We start from the raw sequence: 17,551 nt of genomic DNA on the forward strand, positions 1-17,551 counted from the left end.
TGTTCTGTGGCAATGATTTCCACCATTCAGTCCTCCAGGTCGTTTGTCTGTTCTTCTGCCTCAGTTATCCTGCTATTGATTCCTTCTAGCATATTAGTCATCTCTGTTTGCTCTTTAGTTCTTCTAGGTCTTTGGCAAACATTTCTTGCATTTTCTCTGTTGTTTCCTGAGATCCTAGGGATCATCTACACTATCATTATTCTGAATTCTTTAGTTGTTTTTCTGGGGTTTTATGTTATGCCTTCATCTGGGACATAACTTTCTGCTTTTTCATCCTTATTAACTTTCTGTAATGTGGTATTTTTTCTAGCTGCTGTGGGATTATGGTTCTTGCTGCTTCTGTCTGCCCTCTGATTTGTTGTTGTTCAGTCACTCAGTTGTGTCTGACTCTTTGTAGCCCAATAGACCTCAGCACACCAGCCTTCTCTGTCCTTCACCATCTCCCAAAGCTTGCTCAAACTCATGTCCATCGAGTCGGTGATGCTGTCCAACCATCTTATCCTCTGTTGCCCCCTCCTCCTCCTGCCTTCCATCTTTTCCAGCATCAGGGTCTTTTCCAATGAGTCAGGTCTTTTCCATTGAGTTGGCTCTTTGCATCAGGTGGCCAAAGTATTGCAACTTCAGCTTCAGCATCAGTCCTTTCAATGAATATTTAGGGTTGATTTCCTTTACAATTGACTGGTTTGATCTCCTTGCTGTCCAAAGGACTCTCAAGAGTCTTCTCCAGCACCACAGTTCGAAGGCATCAATTCTTTGGCATTCAGCCTTTTTTATTGTCCAGCTCTCACATCCATACATGACTACTGGAAAAACCATAGCTTTGACTATATGGACCTTTGTAGGCAAAGTAATGTCTCTGCCCACTGATGGAGGAGGCTAAGAGGCTTGTGTAAGGAGGGACTGGTGGTGGGAAAAAGGTCTTGCTTTGGTGGGCAAGGTCTTGTTCAGTAAAGCTTTAGTCCAATTATCTGCTGGTGGGTGCAGTTACACTCCCTCCCTGGTAGTTGTTTGGTCTGAGGCAACCTAGCCCTGGGGTCTGCAGGCTCTTTGGTAAGGTTAATGGCTACCTTCAAGAGGGCTTACACCAAAGGGGACCTTCAAGGACTGCTGTGGCCAGTGCCCCATCCCTAGGTATGCCCTTGCCGAGCCACACCTCCACAGGAGACCCTCCAACACTAGTAGGTGGCTTTGGTTCAGTCTCCTATGGGGTCACTGCTCCTTTCCTCTGGGTCTTGGTGCATGCAAGATTTTTTTGTGCCCTCCAAGGCTGGAGTCTCTGTTTCCCCCAGTCCTGTGGAAGTCCTGTAATCAAATTGCACTGGCTTTCAAGGTCAGTCCCTTTGTTAGATCCCCAGGCTGTGAAGCCTGACATGGGATTCAGAGCCTTCACAACAGTGGGAGAAGTTCTTTGGCATTATTATTCTCCAGTTTGTGGGTCATCCACCCAGCGGGTATAGGATTTGATTTTATCATGATTTTAGTCATCTGGCTGTGGCTTCCTGTTTGTCTTTGGATGTGGGATATCTTTTTTTGCTGGGTTCCAGCATTCTCCTATAGATGGTTGTTCAAGAGCTAGTTGTGATTTTTGTGCTCTTGCAGGAGGAGATGAATGCATATCCTTCTACTCTTCCATCTTGAACCAGAAGAAGTTAGGCTTTATTTTTTGTTTTATTACTTTGTTGTTTAGTCACTAAGTCATGTCCAACTCTTTTGCAATCCCATGGACTGTAGCCCACCAGGCTCCTCTGTCCATGCGATTTCCCAGGCAAGAATGGGTTGTCATTTCCTTCTCCAGGGGATCTTCCTGACTTTTAACATCATTTAATAAGCGAACAAATAAATTTAAGTATAAAATTGAAATTTATCGATCTGTAGAGAAAAACTTTGCAATAACTGGTACAAAAAAATAATGAACGATGCATCATTTATTATCTGAATCTCAAATTATGGTATTTCAGATCTATATATCCACAAATACCCAAATATCTAGCCCTATTTAATGACTTTCTTAGAATGCTGAAGGATTCAAAGCAAATTTAAATCCTCTCTTTAAAGGATTATTTTTAACTCATTTATTTTAACTATTACCTAGCCAATCCAAGATAAATCAAAAATGTTTGGGTTCCTAAATCAACCAGATTTCACTTTTGTATTTTGTACACTGAACATCAAAGTTGGCATCTTTATAGGTGTTGTTTTCCCTATGTCTAAGTTAACAAATATGCCAAGGAATAGTAGAGAAAATAAAAGGAATACAAATATAACTGTATGTATATAGAAGTCTTATATTCATCAGTTTTGGTAGTTTATTAAAAGATTGTTTCATATTTTATCATTGTCTCTTAGGATAGTTTGATACCATTCAAAAGATTGTTGTGAATTGTCAATAAGTCAGTGGCTGTCTCATCAAGCATGTGTTTCAGAAGATATACAGAATCAGCAGAAGAAGAAGCACCAAATAATTAGATTACTTTTTATGCTATCAGAAAGCACAGATGACACATTTAAACTATTTGACATTCATGGATTGCCAGGCCTTGGTGTACCCTACAAATTTCCACTTCTGTTCAAGAAGACTGTTACCACTCCTAAGTTGAAAGCTAACATGGATCCCTCAAAGCATTTACTTCTATTTGTCTATGTATGGTCATCTTTCCAAATGCATTCTTATCATATTATGGGTTTATAAAACATTTAACATCTAAAACATCTTGCTTTTGACCTGTAGGAAAAATAGTATAACATTAAAAAAAAATTGAGGTCAATATTACAAAGGCCAAATTATAAATAGTTGAACCCATATAGCATACTTTGACCTTCTTTATCAGATACTTAATGTCAAAACTGACTTTTGGTCCAAACACTTATATTGTCTGCCTTAATTCTTTAGCTCATCTTGGGATGTGAGCACATTTAGATGTGCACTGACATACTCCAAAGTAACCCCACAATCTATCTGAAGTATGCTAGGGTATTCACAGCTCAAGCCTGCTGGAAGATGTAATAAATTCATAGTATGCTAAGGTACCAGAAAAATGCTTATGGCTCACAGGATAGGATCAGATATAGAGAAATATGTTTAATACAAGTTTCTGTTTTGTATTTAAAGTCAGTGTGATTTTTAGAACAACAAAAAAGGTAATCAAGTAAATCCTCTAGGTATAATTATTCGACAGTTTCTTCATAAAAAAACATATCATAGATGTCTAAGTATAGTCATTTAACTTTGGACTTCCTTCCTTTTCACAGAAGCAAGTTACATGAAACTTGCTCCCTCCCAACTACCTCCCAAATTTCATTTTTCATGTTTAGACATGACTGTGAAAAAAAAACCCTGTGCCTCAGTAACAAATGAACATACCTTTCATGCATGTAGTCAACTCCCAGCAACAGCTGGATAAACCATTCTATTATCTGACTCTCTGGAAAGGTTTTTCCAACTTCTTTATATTCTTGAATTTTACAGTCCAGGTCTCGACCCTGAAACAAAACAGTGTGTGTGTGTGTGTGTGCATATATATATATATATATATATATATATATATATATATATATATATATATGTTTCCTTCAGTTATTAATACTATCATTGCAAGACCTCTCAACTTGGCCAAAAGCTGCCAGCCTCTGGAGCCCTCTTCTCAACTAGGCATCTCCTTTGGCAAAAAAGACTTGAACAAATGCTAACATATTTCTAACAGCTCAAAGTCACATTCCTAGGATGACCATAGTCCCCCTTAATGTACCTATTTGAGAAAACCCAAGGCTGCCCAAAAAAATTGTTCCAGCCACACCTCAAGATGGAGCCCCTGTTCCCTACTCACTGGGGAGGGCAGGAGCCCAACTTCAATAAGTGCCAGCTAGCAAAATCAGATGGTTCAGAGGAACCAACTGCCTTCCTACTTTGTCATATTTCAGCTCCCTGACAGCTCAGGCCCCTGCCTTCATTGCCTCCTCTGCCTCCACTCCATTGTTGTTCAGTCGCTACGGCATGTCCAGATCTTTGTGACACTATGGACTGCAGCACAACAGACTTCCCTGTCCTTCACTATCTCCCAGACTTTGCTCAAACTCATGCCCATTGAGTAGGTGATGCCATCCAACCATCTCATCCTTTGCTGCCCCCTTCTCCCGCCCTCAATCTTAGGGTCAACATTAGGGTCTTTTCCAGTGAGTCAGCTCTTTACATCAGGTTGCCAAAGTACTGAAGCTTCAGTTTCAGCATCAGTCCTTCCAATGAATATTTAGGGTTGACTGGTTTGATCTCCTTGCAGTCCAAGGGACTCTCAAGAGTCTCCTGTAGCACCACAGTTGAAAAGCATCAGTTCTTCGGCGCTCAGCCTTCTTTATGGTCCAACTTTCAAATTCGTACATGACTACCGGAAAACCACAGCTTTGACTATAGGGACGTTTGTCAGCACTGTGTCCACTTTATGTGGACTCTATCCATTCCATTACTCTCCCTTTAAATTGCCCAGTCACTTTGTGCACAGCACAGTAGAGCTCAATTCTTTCTAATCCCATCAGTGTTTACTGAAGAAACTCTGTCTTTAGCACTTTATCTCATGCCAGAACAAAATTCTTCTAAAGGGTATTAGCTTTTAATATATTACCTAAATATTACCTAAAATTGTTTTTATTATATTACATTACATATTAATATGCAACCACATAAAACTAGGATAATTCTCCTTATGCTTAGAATTTTAAAAACTATAAAACCCCCAGAAAAACATCTATTTCTGTTTTATTGACTATGCCAAAGTCTTTGACTGTGTGGATCACAATAAACTGTGGAAAATTCTTAAAGAGATGGAAATACCAGATGAGCTGACCTGTCTCTTGAGAAACCTGTCTGCAGGTCAGGAAGCAACAGTTAGAACTAGACATGTGTAGGGAACAAGGTATAAAGAAGGTTGAGAAGTGCTTGCAAACGAGACTTTCAACCAGGGCTGAACATTCTTGCAAACGAGATGTTCAGCTAAGAATCCTGTTTGTTCCCATGGGAAAAGAACATTTCTTGCACACAAGGATGTTTCTCTGATTCCTCAAAAGGAGCAGACCTTGGGACAAACGGATTCTAAGTTGATAAGGAAGTTCCCCAAAACAAAGTCTTAGCTGCAGTAAATAAGTCAAGGTAAAGGTTATCTCGCCCTGCACCTGCGCACTGTATAGTCTATGAATCATAGTGCTTGGCAGCTTGCCCTGTAGGTTGTTGTGCAAGGGATATAAAATAAAGCAGCTGTAAGAAGCAAGTGTTAAAAATATAAAGATTCAAACCACTCTGCAGTGTTGGTGTTTCATTCCGTCGCCAGCAGACATGGAATAACAGACTGGTTCCAAACAGGAAAAGGAGTACGTCAAGGCTGTACATTGTCGTCCTGCTTATTTAAAGTATATGCAGAGTACATCATGAGAAATGCTGGGCTGGAAGAAGCACAAGCTGAAATAAAGATTGCCGGGAGAAATATCAATAACCTCAGATATGCAGATGGCACCACCCTTATGGCAGAAAGTGAAGAGGAACTAAAAAGCCTCTTGATGAAAGTGAAAGAGGAGAGTGAAAAAGTTGTCTTAAAGCTCAACATTCAGAAAACAAAGATCATGGCAACTGGTCCCATCACTTCATGGCATATAGATGGGGAAACAGTGTCAGACTTTATTTTTTGGGGCTCCAAAATCACTGCAGATGGTGATTGCAGCCAAGAAATTAAAAGACGCTTACTCCTTGGAAGGAAAGTTGTGACCAACCTAGACAGCCTATTAAAAAGCAGAGACATTACTTTGCCAACAAAGGTCCATCTAGTCAAAGCTATAATAATAATATAATTGACACTTCAAAGTGAAATGTCAAAAGAAGGGTGTACACAAACACTCTTCTCAGGTAGACACATAAGAACAACAAATGTACTAGTTTTTAGCATTAAGCAAAGGACATATTCTACTGACAAGAGGACAGAATGCCAAAAAATTAAATTAATTGGAGAGCTGGGTCTTATCCTCCTTAAGTTATTCCCCACCCTGAAGTTTTCATTCTGCATGTTTATCTGTAAGAAAAGCTATTTGTCTTGTATTTACTTTGTTCTTTAATAAACACTCTGTAGATTTTCTTAGGATTTAATTAAGGTGGTCAAATCACTCACAAATTAAGACACAAGGAATTTCATACAAAAAGAAAGAAACAATTTTTTGTGAAGTAGTCTGATTTTAATTGAGCAATATGAAAAGCATTTATTTCTTTTGTTAAGCCATCATCGAAACAAAAATCAAATGTTTTGGATGAAATGTCACAGTTTGGTTTCACAAGTTCTTATTACAGTATCTGTAGGCCCGTTCTGTTTCCTTGACTTTGTATTTGAGAAATATTTAACGATAACTTTCATTCCTAAAGCAACTCTAATGAGAAGGTTCAAGAAGACTTTAACTTGAGCCAACGTTAATGTTGTTCTAAGTCTATGCTGCTGACAGAAAATGTTTTCCTTCCCTAACGTCATCCCCTTGAAAGTTGCAATAAAAGCCCTGATGTTAAATTCTAAGGTTTCAAAAATCTGTAACCCAAAATGTGCCATTTGATGGATTAATGGTCTTGCCTTCTTCCGCCATCCAAGTTAACCAACATGAGATTGAAATGCCAAAACCTTGAAGAAATGAAGAGCAACTCAAATACAATGTCTGAAGTCCATCTTTGATTGCCATTAAAAAGTTTTAAATCTTAAAAGGACTTCATTTTAAAAGTTAATCTGTTTTTTTAAGTCATCAATAGAAGCACTTATGTCCGGTTTAAAGGAGGGAGGAGAGCCTTCTCAGAGCCTGAGTACAAAGCAACTGCAATGTTCAGAGCATACACAAAGGGCAAAATAATCTCAGAATTTCAGGGCTAGAAGCAGTTTGAAAAATTGTTCTGCCCTACTTCTTCATTTTAAAATGAAAGAGCTGCCCCTGATTAATTTTCTGGGCTGACATCTTAAGATTCAGCTCCCTCACACTCTACATCACTCCCTCACACTCTACATCTCCTTTAAATAATGTTCTGACACATTCTTCCAGTAGACCTCTAAATTTTGCATGTGCCAGACACATCCAAGTAGAATGTTTAAAATGTATATTCCTGGGCTGTATCAACAGAGGCTCTGATTTGGTAAATTAGGAGAGGGCCAAAGAATTCTGTATTTTTAACAAGCATCCTAAGTGACTCTGGGACAGGTTATAGACCACACTTTAAGAAAATGCTGTTAGATAATAACACAGATAGGCCAAATATCTCACCTACTAATGGGAACATTTTGTCCAATAGTTTGAATATTTTCAAAGGCAAAAGATGTATTTTAGAAAGTCAATGTTGAATAAGACTTTATAATGATATGTTTTTAAATTTGTAAGTGGAGTTCATAAAAAGTGGGGAAAATGTCAAATCATGTTATGTTCTCAAAATAAGGAGACCCAGTTTCTAAATAGTTACTAAAGAATACCACGTAGTATCATGCTGTTTATGTCTGATAATATAACTGAGCACTCTTGGGTTTAGTTGCCAATTTTCTTCCAAATCTTTTTAGTGTACATTTCTTCCTGCTGAGGTAAATGTACATGAATTAGAATAAAATGGTACAACTTACTTTTTCTTAAGAAGTGACATGAAATAATGCTCTCATCTATAAATGTGATGCCAAAGTCCACATACTTTCTACTTTCAAACCCTATCTAGTCTCCTATTGATAGAAAATACAATAACTAAATCATCATTACATTAAGACATATTTGTGTATTCAAATTGATACACATGTATTTCTGTGTCTATGCATATGCATGAATTATATAAATAGAGGTAGATAAAGACACAAAGCATAAGTGAAAATAAGCCAAGGGAAGGAGCAGCTTTCATGTGCAACATGATCTGGTGAGCACGTGCACTGTGAGATGACAGCCACAGTTAAGTTGATTGACACATCCAATATCTCAGATGGTTTGTGTGTGCACGCCTCTGTGTGTGTGTGTGGGTATGCACATACATGTGTGTTGAGAGCACTTAAGATCTACTCTCTTGACAAATTTCAGGTGTACACAGCAGTATTGCTAACCATGGTCATGCTGTACATCAGATTCCCCAGAACTTGTTCATCTTGTAAGTTAAAGTGTTATTTTCATATTTTTGCACCAATTCACAAAGACAGGCTTGATTAGTGTGGCTGTGTTAAAATCTATCTTTAGTTTAGAGCCACCATCTGAAACATGTTTGGTTAGCACTGCTAATATGAACAATAAAACAATCCAACTATATTAATTCATGTCCAGGTAGAAAGAGATAATTTCATGTTTGGGAAGATAGGAACCATGAACTATTTGGTTGACCTCATTAAATATTAAGGGAGGAACAGGAGTAAGCCAAGTAAAAAAAAAAAAAAGAAAAAGAGCAGCTTTCCCTGTTCCCCTGTGACCCTGGTCCTGCTCTGGATGAAATCCAACATTCCAGACATGAGATTGCCAGAAAATCACTCCACCTCTCCAGAGTCCCATTTTCTCATCTACAAAATATAACTAAGAAATAAGAACAAAGTTCTAGCAATCAGAATTCAACAACACATTAAAAAGATCATACACCATAATCAAGTGGGCTTTATCCCAGGGATGCAAGGATTCTTCAATAACCACAAATCAGTCAATGTAATACACCACATTAACAAATTGAAAAATAAAAGCCATATGATTATTTCAATAGCTGCAGAGAAAGCCTTTGGCAAAATTCAACAACCATTTATGATAAAAACTCTCCAGAAAGCAGGAATAGAAGGAACATACCTCAACATAATAAAAGCTATATATGACAAACCCACAACAAACACTACCCTCAATGGTGAAAAATTGAAAGCATTTCCCCTAAATTCAGGAACAAACTATGTGGGTGAAAGTGGGTACCACTTTCACCACTACTATTCAACATAGTTTTGGAAGTTTGGCCACAGCAATCAGAGCAGACAATGAAATAAAAGGAATCCAAATTGGAAAAAAGAAGTAAAACTCTCACTGTTTGCAGAACACATGATCCTCTACATAGAAAACCCTAAAGACTCCACCAGAAAATTACTAGAGCTAATCAATGAATATAGTAAAGTTTCAGGATATAAAATCAACACACAGAAATCCCTTGCATTCCTATACGCTAATAATGAGAACATAGAAAAAGAAATTAAGGAAACAATTCCATTCACCATTGCAACGAAGAGAATAAAATACTTAGGAATATATCTACCTAAAGAAACTAAAGACCTATATATAGAAAACTATAAAACACTGGTGAAAGAAATCAAAGAGGACAGTAACAGATGGAGAAATATACCATGTTCATGGATTGGAAGAATCAATATAGTGAAAATGAGTATACTACCCAAAGCAATCTATAGATTCAATGCAATACCTATCAAGCTACCAATGGTATTTTTCACAGAGCTAGAACAAATAATTTCATAATTCGTATGGAAATACGAAATACCTCAAATAGCCAAAGCAATCTTGAGAAAGAAGAATGGAACTGGAGGAATCAACTTGCCTGACTTCAGGCTCTACTACAAAGCCACAGTCATCAAGACAGTATGGTACTGGCACAAAGACAGACATATAGATCAATGGAACAAAATAGAAAGCCCAGAGATAAATCCACGCACCTACAGACACCTTATCTTCGACAAAGGAGGCAAGAATATACAATGGAGAAAAGACAATCTCTTTAACAAGTGGTGCTGGGAAAACTGGTCAACCACTTGTAAAAGAATGAAACTAGAACACTTTCTAACACCATACACAAAAATAAACTCAAAATGGATTAAAGATCTAAACATAAGACCAGAAACTATAAAACTCCTAGAGGAGAACATAGGCAAAACACTCTCAGACATAAATCACAGCAGGCTCCTCTATGACCCACCTCCCAGAATATTGGAAATAAAAGCAAAAATAAACAAATGGGATCTAATTAAAATTAAAAGCTTCTTCACAAAAAAAGAAACTATAAGCAAGGTGAATAGACAGCCTTCTGAATGGGAGAAAATAATAGCAAAGGAAGCAATTGACAAACAACTAACCTCAAAAATATACAAGCAACTCCTGCAGCTCAATTCTAGAAAAGTAAACAACCCAATCAAAAAATGGGCCAAAGAACTAAACAGACATTTCTCCAAAGAAGACATACAGATGGCTAACAAACACATGAAAAGATGCTCAACATCACTCATTACCAGAGAAATGCAAATCAAAACCACAATGAGGTACCATTTCACGCTAGTCAGAATGGCTGCAATCCAAAAGTCTACAAGCAATAAATGCTGGAGAGGGTGTGGAGAAAAGGGAACCCTCTTACACTGTTGATGGGAATGCAAACTAGTATAGCCACTATGGAGAACAGTGTGGAGATTCCAAGCATCTGCCTGCAATGCGGGAGACTCGGGTTCAATTCCTGGGTCAGGAAGGTCCCCTGGAGAAGGAAATGGCAATCCACTCCAGCACTCTTGCCTGGAAAATCCCATGGACGGAGGAGCCTGCAGGCTACAGTCTGTGGGGTTGCAAAGAGTCGGACACGACTGAGCAACTTCACTTTCACTTTCACTATGACCCAGTAATCCCACTGCTGGGCATACACACCAACCAAGGAAACCAGAATTGAAAGAGACACATGTACCCCAATGTTCATTGCAGCACTGTTTATAATAGCCAGGACATGGAAGCAACTTAGATGTCCATCAGCAGATGAATGGATAAAAAAGCTGTGGTACATATACACAATGGAGTATTACTCAGCCATTAAAAAGAATACATTTGAATCAGTTCTAATGAGGTGGATGAAACTGGAGCCGATTATACAGAGTGAAATAAGCCAGAAAGAAAAACACCAATACAGTATACTAATGCATATATATGGAATTTAGAAAGATGGCAATGATAACCCTGTATGCGAGACAGCAAAAGAGACACAGATGTATAGAACAGTCTTTTGGACTCTGTGGGAGAGGGAGAGGGTGGGATGATCTGGGAGACTGGCATTGAAACATGCATTAATGTCATATAAGAAACGAATCGCCAGTCTAGGTTCGATGCATGATACAGGATGCTTGGGGCTGTTGCACTGGGATGACCCAGAGGGATGGGATGGGGAGGGAGGTGGGAGTGGGGTTCAGGGTGGGGAACACATGTACACCCGTGGTGGATTCACGTTGATGTATGCCAAAACTAATACAATACTGTAAAGTAATTAGCCTCCAATTAAAATAAATAAATTAAAATTTAAAAAAACTACTTCCCTTTGAAAAAGAATGGGGGCATGGTTAGAGGACACAGGAGCCAATTTGAAGAAGCCCCACCAGCCAAAGCTGTGCCAAGTTAAGAAACAAAATAATAATGATAGCATTGGGCAATAACCCATAGAATAAAATAAATATCCATGAGTCCATACTGATACAAATAATTGAATAAAGACATCAACGGAAGGTAAGGAACAATGGGATAGCTCTTTCTAACAGAAGAACCCTAATTAGTAAATGTAGAAAGAATGAGGAAAATCCATAATCAAAATTAGGCAAACATAACAGTAAAGCTGCTGCTGCTAAGTCACTTCAGTCGTGTCCTACTCTGTGCGACCCCAGAGACGGCAGCCCACCAGGCTCCCCCATCCCTGGGATTCTCCAAGCAATTAACACTGGAGTGGGTTGCCGTTTCCTTCTCCAATGCATGAAAGTGAAAAGTAAAAGTGAAGTTGCTCAGTCGTTTCTGACCCTCAGCGACCCCATGGACTGCAGCCTTCCAGGCTCCTCCATCCATAGGATTTTCCAGGCAAGAGTACTGGAGTGGGGTGCCATTGCCTTCTCCGAACAGTAAAGCAGCTCCAGGCAACTACCACTAAAAAAAAATGCAAATATCAGGGCATGAAAGTTTGAAAAGAAATAGGATAGAAAGTTGCTCAGGGAACCAGGAGAACAAGACGGGGTAATTTTCATGAATAAGAGCACCCAGCTAATGGCCTGAGAGAAAAACCACACCAACCAGCAGGGCCCACCAGATTCCCCCCTCACCAGCTCCCCGCTCCCCCACCCCACCCTGTTCACAGCTGAGCTTCATCTTTGCTCAGTGACCCATAAATGCTGACCCAGTTTTCATTTATGACTCTGCCTTTCTGTTTCTACACTGGCCATCCTCCCTCTTTTGCAGTTCTTTGTCCTGGTAGCCCATTAGATCACCTGGAGAGCTTTCAAAAGTCCTTCTGGGTCATACCCCAGAACAATTAAATCAGACTTTCAGGAGGAGGGCCTCAGCCCTCAGGAGTTTTGAAAGCTTTCCAGATGATTCCAGAGTGCAGCCAAGGTTGAGCACTACCACTATATAATAATTTTTATTTAGCCATGTTAATATCACAGTGCAGGAAAAAGACAAGTCTAACCTTCTCTGCTTTCTGGCAAAGTGATTTCAACACATATGACAGATAGAAGGACGCAATATTTAATCTTTTACACATCGGCACTTGACAGAAATAAGGGGGGAAGCAGCTGGAAGCAAATGGTTAAGAATTCGTCAAAAGGAAAGAAATTTCCTGAGTACTAACTTCTTTGTGGCTCACTACACGGGTTCATGATGTGACACAAAACTGAATTAGAAAAAGATCAGTCCCTCACGCTGAGAGTCTGAGATGGATTATACTATGAATAATGTGCTGAGTGTCACCCAGCTGAAACGCTATGAGAGTTAGGGATTGAGGGAGGGGTGGTTTTCAGCCAGGAAATAACAGGAGTCTTTGTAGAGGGGGTGGCATTTCACAGGGCCTGGGAGGATGGGTGGGAAGTGAAAACTTGGAGCCAAGAGGAAGGATGTTGTGAAAGGGCAGAGATAAAGAGGTGTGAGACTGTGGAGAGGAGGCAGGGGACGGCAGGTAGTCCTATTCCCCAGGCTGGAAGAGAATAAAGACACTAATATTTGAAATAGTCTGTCACTTTGTAGTTTGGGTACTATTCCCCATTGAAAATTTGGTTACATCTTGACAGGAACTTGTGAGAATCAGGTTATTTGCTTTTTACATTCATAACTGAGTGGTTCTGTGGTAAAGAATCTGCCTGCAATGTAGGAGACTCAGGTTCAATCCCTAGGCCAGGAAGATCCCCTAGAAAAGGAAATGGCAACACACTCCAGTATTCTTACCTGGGAAATTCCATGGACAGAGAAGCCTGGCAGGCTACAGTCCCTGGGGTCACAAACAGCCAAACACCATGTTGAACTAAACAACAACACAACACTCACAACCTGATGTGATGAGTCCAAAGTGTTGGGGGCCTTGTGAATGCATTAATATGTATTTCAATCTTGAAAGGCCTCAGATTAAATTACAGAGGAGGAAACTTGGAGATTAAAAAACACCAGCTATTTCAATGGTGATAACATTCCCTATGAGGTACAAGTCTGGCCATCTGCCATTTCCAATATTATTATTTTACCTCAATAAAAAGAGGATAATACCAGGCTTTTGTGAGTTAAGATGAAGTTTGGGTGTGAAGATGAGAAATATCTCGGTTAGCAAGGAAAAATAGCGACCCACACGTCGTCGTCATCCCTCCGAGTCATGAGTGCCTGCTGACAGCTCAGCAGGTGGAGCCAGGAAGCCCCGCAGCTGTTCCCTGGCTGCTGGCCAAGGCCATTACCATGGCAACGCCCCTGGGGTGGGAGGGGCAGCTTAGCCTGTGAAACCACCAGCATTTAAAAAGTAACACAAATGATCCTGGATTGGATCCTGCGGGAGAAAAAAAATTCCTATAGAAATGTCCTCTTTAAAGATATAATTGGGACAGATGGGCTCAATTTGAGTGTGAATTGTGGGTTAGATGGGCGTTTCCCAAATTTCAGTGTGCTTCAGGCTCACCTGGTAGGCTTGGCAAAACACAGATGGCCGGACCCCACCCCCAGAGTTTCCAGATTCATTATGGCTGAGGAGGAAGCTAACAATCTGTGTTTCTCACTAAAGATTTCAAATGATGCTGATGCTGCTGGTATGGGGTCGCACACTGAGAATCACTGTATGACACACTGGCATTGCATCAATGTTCATTTCCCGAGTTTGATCTTTTTACTGTAGTTATGTTAAGGAAATATCCTTCATCTTAGAAAACAGGAGGATTTAGGACAAAGGGGCAACAGGTCTGCAACTTACTGTCACGTGGTTCAGGAAAAAAGTAGATAGATAAACAGAATAACAAAGCAAATGTGGGAAACAACAACTGGTAAACCTGGATGAAATTAAAAGACGCTTACACCTTGGAAAAAAAGTTATGACCAACCTAGACAACATATATTAAAAAGCAGAGACATTACTTTGCCAACAAAGGTCCATCTATTCAAGGCTATTGTTTTTCCAGTAGTCATGTATGGATGTGAGAGTTGGACTATAAAGAAAGCTGAGCACCAAAGAATCTATGCTTTTGAACTGTGGTGTTGGAGAAGACTCTTCAGAGTCCCTTGGACTGCAGGGAGATCCAACCAGTCCATCCTAAAGGAAATCAGTTCTGAATATCCATTGGAAGGACTGATGCTGAAGCTGAAACTCCAATACTTTGGCCACCTGATACAAAGAACTGATTCATTTGAAAAGACCCTGCTGGAAAAGATTGAAGGTGGGAGGAGAAGGGGACGAGAGGATGAGATGGTTAGATGGCATCACTGACTCAATGGACATGAGTCTGAGTAAACTCCGGGAGTTGGTGATGGACAGGGAGGCCTGGCGTGCCGCAGTCTGTGGAGTCACAAAGGGTCAGACATGGCTGGGAGACTAAACTGAAATGAACTGAACTGAACTGAACTGAAATTTAGATGGAGGATATATGGGAGTTCACTATGTTCTGCAACTTTTCTAGTAGATCCAAATTACATTTAAATTAATTAAAAATTAATGTAAGGAAAGAAAGTTATAGTTTATCATCAAGATCTGTTCAATATGGTAGCCACGACCTACACATGGTTATTTACATTTAAATTAATTTAAATTAAATAAAGTTCAACATTGGAGAAGGCAATGGCAACCCACTCTAGTATTCTTGCCTGGTAAATCCCATGGATGGAGGAGCCTGGTAGGATGCAGTCCATGGGGTCGCTAGGAGCTGGACACAACTGAGCAACTTCACTTTCACTTTTTACTTTCATGCATTGGAGAAGGCAATGGCAACCCACTCCAGCGTTCTTGCCTGGAGAACCCCAGGGACAGGAGAGCCTGGAGGGCTGCCGTCTCTGGCGTCGCACAGAGTCGGACATGACTGAAGCGACTTAGCAGCAAAGTTCAACATTCAGCTCCTCAACCACGCTAGCCATACTTCATCAGGTGCTAAAGAGTCATATGTGACTAGCAACTACCATATTGGACAGTGTGAGGAGCTGCATTAGGCATTACTGACAAAATGAAGGCACGGCCCCAGCCCCTTCTCCTCATTCCACAGGCACAGACCCGGGATGAAGGAGTTAGCTCTTGTGATTCTGACTTGTTTCTTCCTTTCTTCAGTTGAGTTGGCTGGAAAGAATGTTAAGGTGCTTATTGTTCTTGAGAGAAGCATGAGAAAGCACAAAGCCTTCTACAGTTGTGCCCAGAAAATAATCTATAAAGTAACCATTGACATTTGTTCAAGGATTTTTGCAAAGAATGTCCCAGGATGAGCATGTAGGCCACAGCTTGAGGCCATGGGAAAAACTGTTATCTGAGACCTGTTTGTGAGGGAAATGTTTATGGCAAAAGAAGTTTGCTGAGTTTAGGGTTTAGGAATAATTAAGAATAGTCAGAAGCCTGTTTAGGAGACAGTGAGCTTAGATACTAGGGCAAACAGCATTTAAAAAGACAAGAAATAAACCGAGGAATATGGTATGTGGCCCAGACATAAACATAAGTTACAATGTAATCACAAGTAAACATGATTCTGAAAGAATTGCTGAAGCAGGAACTCTGTTTGAAGGGCAACAATGAGACAATAATCTGGGTGAGGGGAAACTGAAAATGTCAAACCTCTGACCTAATGCTTTTGAAAAAGTATAAAAGAAAACCTGATACTTGAAATAAACATGTAGTCCCGTACCTCGATCCAGAGGCTACATCATTTCCTGCCGACACTGCTTATCCCTTCAGGCTGATCCCCTGGCTGCTGGAGCTGGACTCCGACAGGACAGCACAAATATTGAGCATTACCATCATCACACAAAGTTCCACCGAACAGTTCTTACTACAGTGAAAAATATTTTACAACTGAGAAAGTCTCTGTGGAAAATTAAGTGTGCTGAAAGCAGCAGCAGAGGTAGCAGTAACAGTAAAAGCAATGGGAGTCAGTTGTTTCCCACAGAAGGTAGTTTATTAACTGAATGGGACAAAAAGAAAACATGATCAAATTATGGCTGATGGATCACAGTGTAGCTACATTTGTAAATCCCTGGATTTTTCATGGATCAGTGACATAATTACGGGAGTAGGTGTTCTTAGCCACATTCTGAACACCTCATCATTTTACTGATTTTCTTAACAATCCCTTGGATGAAGGAGAAATAAGCACTTAAATGTTTTGGTTATTTTTCTTTTTTTTCTCCTCCTTCTCCTTCAAGCAGAGGAGGAACAAGATTTGATGGGCAAACTCCCAGCAAGGCTATGCCAGGGAGACTGTCCTGAAGGGGAATAGCTAAGACCTGGACAGTATCAAATTTTCAAATATTCTAACTTGGCTACTGGTTTCATTTCGCATGACACACCAGCTACTGTGTAAAGCAAATCAAGGCTGAGTTTTGTTGCTATCTTTACTCCTTCCAAGTTGCTTCTCCTCCCTCTTCTTTTCTGCATCTCAAATACCCAGCACTCTCTGAGCCAAACAGGCCTGCCACCCACTCTAAAGAGCAACTTCTTTCTTCCTAGCATCATTTCTCTTGGGCTCCAGCAACACCCAGATGTTGAACTGAACACATTCTAAACACAAGATTCTTTGCTGTATTTGACTTACGCTAGTTCTCGGAATGTTCTAGGAGATACTTCCTGAGCAGGGTCAATTTTGGATATTCTCTTTCTGACCCAACTCCTGTAACTCCCCTCTCTCTAGCCTCTCAGGAGTGAACACACAGACCCACATTACACTGCACCTTGCCAGCCCCACCCCTGGCATCTTTCTCAGCAACTTCATATTCACTTGGGGCTCAGTAAAATGCACAATTATTACATTCACTTGGGGGAAACATGGAATGGCAGGGAAAACTGCAAATACCTGAAGCCATGAATCACAAGTCAGTTAACATGAAGACTTTTCATGGGGAGAATGAGCTGTATTCTGACTTTCACGTGTCCATTGGGGAAAATGAAGAACAGAGCTAGAATCCAGGACTCCGGCAGTATCCCTCTGCTCTGCCCAGGCCTCTGTTATGGCTTTAAATGTCCATCTAATAATTGAACCATTGTTAAGAGGCTTAAGTATACACCCCCCAATCGACACACACCAAAAAAATGCTGGATCATTTTTATGCAGCAATTCCTCCTTAAAATACATTGATTCTGAGTTTTCCCCAAAAAAGGAACCCT

The 17,551-nt window shown here is 40.1% G+C and overlaps 1 protein-coding gene across 2 annotated transcripts in view; it reads right to left on the minus strand.

Annotated features, from left to right (window-relative positions):
- NEK11 (NIMA related kinase 11) overlaps window positions 1-17,551 on the minus strand; it is a 286,909-nt gene that overhangs the window by 201,249 nt on the left and 68,109 nt on the right. Inside the window, exon 4 of one of the 2 annotated variants that reach the window (XM_018051495.1) lies at window positions 3,362-3,480. In XM_018051495.1, the coding sequence (XP_017906984.1) occupies window positions 3,362-3,480 (119 nt within the window). Of the gene's footprint in view, window positions 1-3,361; window positions 3,481-17,551 lie in introns of those variants that run through there. The other variant, XM_018051486.1, reaches the window with a different exon arrangement.

Source organism: Capra hircus, chromosome 1 (genome assembly GCF_001704415.2).
Source record: "Capra hircus breed San Clemente chromosome 1, ASM170441v1, whole genome shotgun sequence".
NCBI lineage: Eukaryota > Metazoa > Chordata > Mammalia > Artiodactyla > Bovidae > Capra > Capra hircus.